Raw genomic sequence first — 4,880 nt, 5'->3', positions numbered from 1 at the left:
CTACCTATGATGTCAATTACAGGCCTCTCTCATCTTTTTAAGTGGGAGAACTTGCACAATTGGTGACTGACTAAATACTTATTTTCCCCACTGTAACATGATATAAAACTCAAAAAAGTTGATTTTACTTGATATTAGGCAAAAGCTCTCCAGTGTGTCCTGAGTGCTAGTTAGCATAAAGATAATTTCAGTTTAAATGTCTGGCGTGAAAGATTGTGTGCAATTTGCATTCCTTCAAAAAAGAAGCAAGGTCTTAATTTAAAAGTTATTTGATAATAATTGTGTGACAAGTGAACATGTTTTTTCAGGGTCCATATGGGCCACAAGGGCCCAAAGGAGAAATTGGTTTCCCCGGCAGACCAGTAAGAAAAATCAACTTTATTTCAATTTTTGTTGTTATTGTTTTTATAGATAAGAGTTAAGTTTTATGTCTGTTTAACAACTTTTTTATAACATGGGCTATAAAGACATAACACTTAAAATAAAACTTTGATTGTGACTGATGTTTCAGGGCCGACCAGGATTAAATGGTGTCAAGGGAGAGAAGGGAGAAGCAGGAGCTGGAGATGGTTACAGTTACCCTGTAAGAGCCACAGATGTTCGATCAATATTTAGTTCACACTTCTAAAGAATTTAACCAATTTTTGTCATTTGTCAGGGTCCCCCAGGTCCACCAGGACCCCCTGGACCTCCGGGACCTCCAGGACATTCCACTGACAGAATCGGAGTGGGTTGAGACAAATGAGATTTTGTTTTTCTTGCTCCTTTTTTTCCCTTCAAATCAAAAATATTCATATTTTAATTTTAGCATTTCATTAACAACCATTAAATATCCTTTTTTATGTGTCAGGGGTACAATGAGCACTCCAGTTTTTACCCTGGTGAGTTTGCATCTTATTACAAAGAAAGTTGAAATTTTGGATTATAGAAGCTCTATTTTCTTTAAAAGTCATAACATCTGGTGTTAAACTTGCCTGATTTTTACAGTTAAAGGAGAGAAAGGTGATCGAGGACCACCGGGGTTACTTCATATTTCAGGTAACAGGATATTAAATGTGATGAGAAAAGCCAAAATTTAAATGTTTTCTGTTTATTGAATCTAATCTATATCCTAGGTCTGGAGCCAGGCTTTGATATTTACGCTTTTAAGGTAAAAACTTCTTACATTAATATATTCAGTGGCTCAAATATTTCAGTAAGATTATATTTCTTACATTTTTCTGATAAGAATGAGCTGAAAGGTGAGACGGGATTAAAAGGAGAGAAAGGAGAACCTGGAGGATATTATGACCCCCGATATGGAGGGAGCGCAGCTGGACCTCCAGGAGTCCCTGGACCTCCGGTAAGATCCCTCCTCAGGATCTAAACTGCTAAAATGTTGTCGCTTCAAGATTAAGAGTGTATCTATATAAATAAAGACCCGTTCCTGTTGTTAAGATGCGTAATGATCGTTCTCTGACCAGGGCCCTCCAGGAGAAAGAATTGTTGGACCACCGGGACCTCAGGGGCCACCTGGACAACCAGGAAGAGGCTCTGATGGTCGACCTGGACTTCCTGGACCACCTGGACCACCTGGACCATCCCTGTCTGGACCGTACAGGGGCACACAGAGTGAGTCATGATTTGAAATCACAAAATTTCAAAATAAAAGCTCATTAACAATGCAGCTGCCTCTCTGTAGAAGTGTGCGGTGGTGAGTTTTTGCTTTTAATTAGTTTAAAATACAGCTTGTTTTATGTGTATCTGTTATCTGAATCTTAATATGCAACTTTGTGTTTCATCAAGGTTACATTGAGAATTTAAGCAAGAAGTTCAGGGTTTTTTTTTTATTATTTTTTACTTTTAATGATATTTTCAGAATCGTAGCACAACTGCTTCAACTTAGTTATTATTTTGACATAAACTCAGTTGAAATATCAGACATGAAAGGTGACGAGTGGTATGAGTTTCCTCAGGGAATGGCAAGCCAAAGTCAAACATGACTTTGGTGCACAAACTAAGACCAATTAGACAGATTAGAAAAATAGTATTATAGCAGATCTCTTCATCCTGATTCAGAATGTGCTTTTGTGCAGAAACTTACTGAGACAGAATTGTTTTTGACATCTAATAAAACAAATATCTTTCAGAAATTAAAGCTTTCTAAAGACCTGTTGAATCTTGCCTCAACAAGTGCTGTAATAAGGAACAACTAGTGCTTTAGCAATCTTACCTTGTTACACATCTGAAGTGTTTTTGAAATTGAAATTACTACTTTTTTGTGAAATGACTATTTTTAGGGCAACAATCCTGTTGTGTTCTCCTTACATCATTTTAGTGTGTAAATATGTGTGTATATACGTATGTACTGATTTTACCTTTTATACAGTTTTTACTTTTTCACTCAGGGAAGTAAACCCAAACTTTGTTGTAATCTGGTACAATAACAATAAAACCTATTCTGTTCTGTTCTGTTCTGTTTATTAACATTTTTTATGTCAGTAAAACATACTGAATAGGTTAACAACTCCTGCTGGCAGAGTAATAAACAGATTTTATGTTGAGGAAAACCTTATATTCTGGCACCTTTTACAAAAATTTCCTGTAGATTTCTTTTTGTTTTTAGCTGTGATTTTTAGGAATGTTTATTTGATCTTTGTGATTTCAGTAACCATTGTCCAGTTAATTCACTCAGAACATTTTTAATCCCACACTCTTTTTAACCTTAATCCTCCTTAGATTAACTTGTATGTTAAATGTTGATTTCACTCTGTTTAAATGGCAGCTATCAGTATTCCTGGACCACCAGGACCACCTGGAACTCCAGGTCTACCTGGACTGTCTTCAGGGGTGAGTTGACTTTTAAACCAAGATGAAACTTTGTCACTCATATTTTTTTTCACATTTTAAACTCGAGTAAAAAAAGGCTTCTGCTTTTCAAGAATGAAAGTTGAGAACCAAAGCAAATGTTTTGAGACCTTTTGGAGACAGAAGCCTGAAGTTGAAACTACCTCCTAGTGGCTTGCTCCAGTACAGATTTTGAATAAACAAATGAGACCTTTTCTAGACAAAAAAAAGTAAAAAGTACACTTTAAACCAATTTTAAAAGCAAACTTTTATTGGTTCTTGAAAGTCTTACATGTCCATATATGCATTTTCACCCCATACATTTAGTTTCCATTAGTTATTTAATAATTAAATTAAATAACTAATAGACAAATGTATTACACTGTGATTGACAGAGTTACATTTTAGGAGGGATATTAGAGGGCAGTCTTGTTCCAAAAATCCAACATGGCTGCTCATAAAAACTGACGTTTTGCCTTTAATTAACAACCATAGAAGACAGAGACACTGTTACATTTTTAATCATGCTGATGGTTTACCAGAGAAATGAAAGTTATGATTGTAACTGTAGGATTCACACCTACACTTCTTATAACAAGGTTATAAGGATATTATTGTAGCAAGATCATTTTGTTTTCAGTAAATATTCCTTCCATGCAAAGTGAATGGACAACACAAAATGAGTGACTCTAGTCAGTGAATTTAAATTTGATCATTTATTTACAGTCAAACAAAATCACTACAGTACACTTAATTGTGAGCAATAAATTTCCTATAAAAGTTTAGAACCAACAATAACAAGCATGCTTTGAGCTACGTTGTCAATCAAGCACTTAAATAGAACAGCAAACGTCAAGCTAGATGTTGAATACCAGACATTCAAGGCAAATAACTTAGTTTGGCAAGGTAGGTTTAAGAAAAGGAGGAAAAATAAGATATTAGTTACAGTAGTTCCTAAGTTATTATCTTATCTTTAACAATGTGGGAAACCAGAGGCAAGGCATTTCTCTGCTCAGCGTCAGCCAGACAACGATGCTCGTAACAGCCAGCTTTTACCTTTAAAGATGAGATCAGTCATCAATCCGGGTATTCAGGGAGGTCTCTCACTTAGTAAGAAAATCCGTCAGGATCGTCCACTCAGCGGGACACTCCAGGCATGTTAGCTTCAGCATCTACATACATTCATGTCAATCCGTAAGAAGAAAGGCGAAGCCAAACTGGATCCCGGTTCCAAATTAAAACTTCCGGCAGGAAGATTTTAAAACGAGTTGCTGTGAGCTTTACTCTCATATTTTGGATATGCCAGGTGTTGGTCGTATCCGGCTATGCGGTTTCCCGTTGGCAATGAAGAGTAGAACCGACACAGCTTAAGCTCTGGTTCTCCGGAAAGAACCCAGCTGTTGTGTTGGGGACGGCATGGAGGTCCGTCTCTCTCTCTGACTACCGGGCGGAAACTGTGTTAGTCATTTAAAGAGGGTTTTCTTAGTTCCGCCTTCAGAGGTTAGGTTAGAAAAGGAAGATATCAGGGAAAATGTTAGTTCAGAGACTTGCCGTCACCTTCTGAAGCTAAACAAAGATTATTGTTTCTGCACAGTTGAATAAACAAAACATTTCATGACCTATTTAGTTATTATCTGATGAGAACTCTTTAAAACATTACTGAAAGAATGAATTACTTCAAACTCAAACATTTGCAATACGATTCAGACAAATAAACATTGATGTTTCATCAACTTAAACCATAAGGATTAGTTTAGTTAAATAAGATTTTAGCACAGAAAATCCATACATAGCTGAAATCATACTGAGGGAGAAAAGAGATCTGTCCTCTTTTCTCCTGTAACTTTGATAAACATTCTCTGATTATCAAAATGCATCATAACTTTCAGTTAAGCAAACAATAAATCAAATAAAAACTAGAACTGCAAAGCAGTTATGACCGGGCTCCAAGCCCTTTTATGCATGTCAGCCTTTGTCATGTTGTTTGTAGCATATTGTTGATCTTTTAGCTTCTTGGACAAATTTCTCTCCAACAAACCCAGTAAATAAATAAA

At 36.2% G+C, this 4,880-nt stretch overlaps 1 protein-coding gene across 3 annotated transcripts in view; it reads left to right on the top strand.

The window, feature by feature from the left end:
* LOC106527414 (collagen alpha-1(XVIII) chain) overlaps positions 1 to 4,880 on the top strand; it is a 79,223-nt gene that overhangs the window by 63,979 nt on the left and 10,364 nt on the right. For all 3 annotated transcript variants that reach the window (XM_014022290.1, XM_014022289.1, XM_014022288.1), the window contains 9 exons: positions 309 to 362; positions 512 to 583; positions 659 to 727; positions 851 to 881; positions 988 to 1,038; positions 1,116 to 1,150; positions 1,229 to 1,342; positions 1,464 to 1,611; positions 2,765 to 2,829. In XM_014022290.1, the coding sequence (XP_013877744.1) occupies positions 309 to 362; positions 512 to 583; positions 659 to 727; positions 851 to 881; positions 988 to 1,038; positions 1,116 to 1,150; positions 1,229 to 1,342; positions 1,464 to 1,611; positions 2,765 to 2,829 (639 nt within the window). The remainder of the gene's footprint in view (positions 1 to 308; positions 363 to 511; positions 584 to 658; positions 728 to 850; positions 882 to 987; positions 1,039 to 1,115; positions 1,151 to 1,228; positions 1,343 to 1,463; positions 1,612 to 2,764; positions 2,830 to 4,880) is intronic.

Source organism: Austrofundulus limnaeus, unplaced genomic scaffold (genome assembly GCF_001266775.1).
Source record: "Austrofundulus limnaeus strain Quisiro unplaced genomic scaffold, Austrofundulus_limnaeus-1.0 Scaffold323, whole genome shotgun sequence".
Classification (NCBI taxonomy): domain Eukaryota; kingdom Metazoa; phylum Chordata; class Actinopteri; order Cyprinodontiformes; family Rivulidae; genus Austrofundulus; species Austrofundulus limnaeus.
The sequence above is the reverse complement of the archived record's forward strand: the minus strand, read 5'-3'. Positions and strand labels throughout refer to the sequence as shown.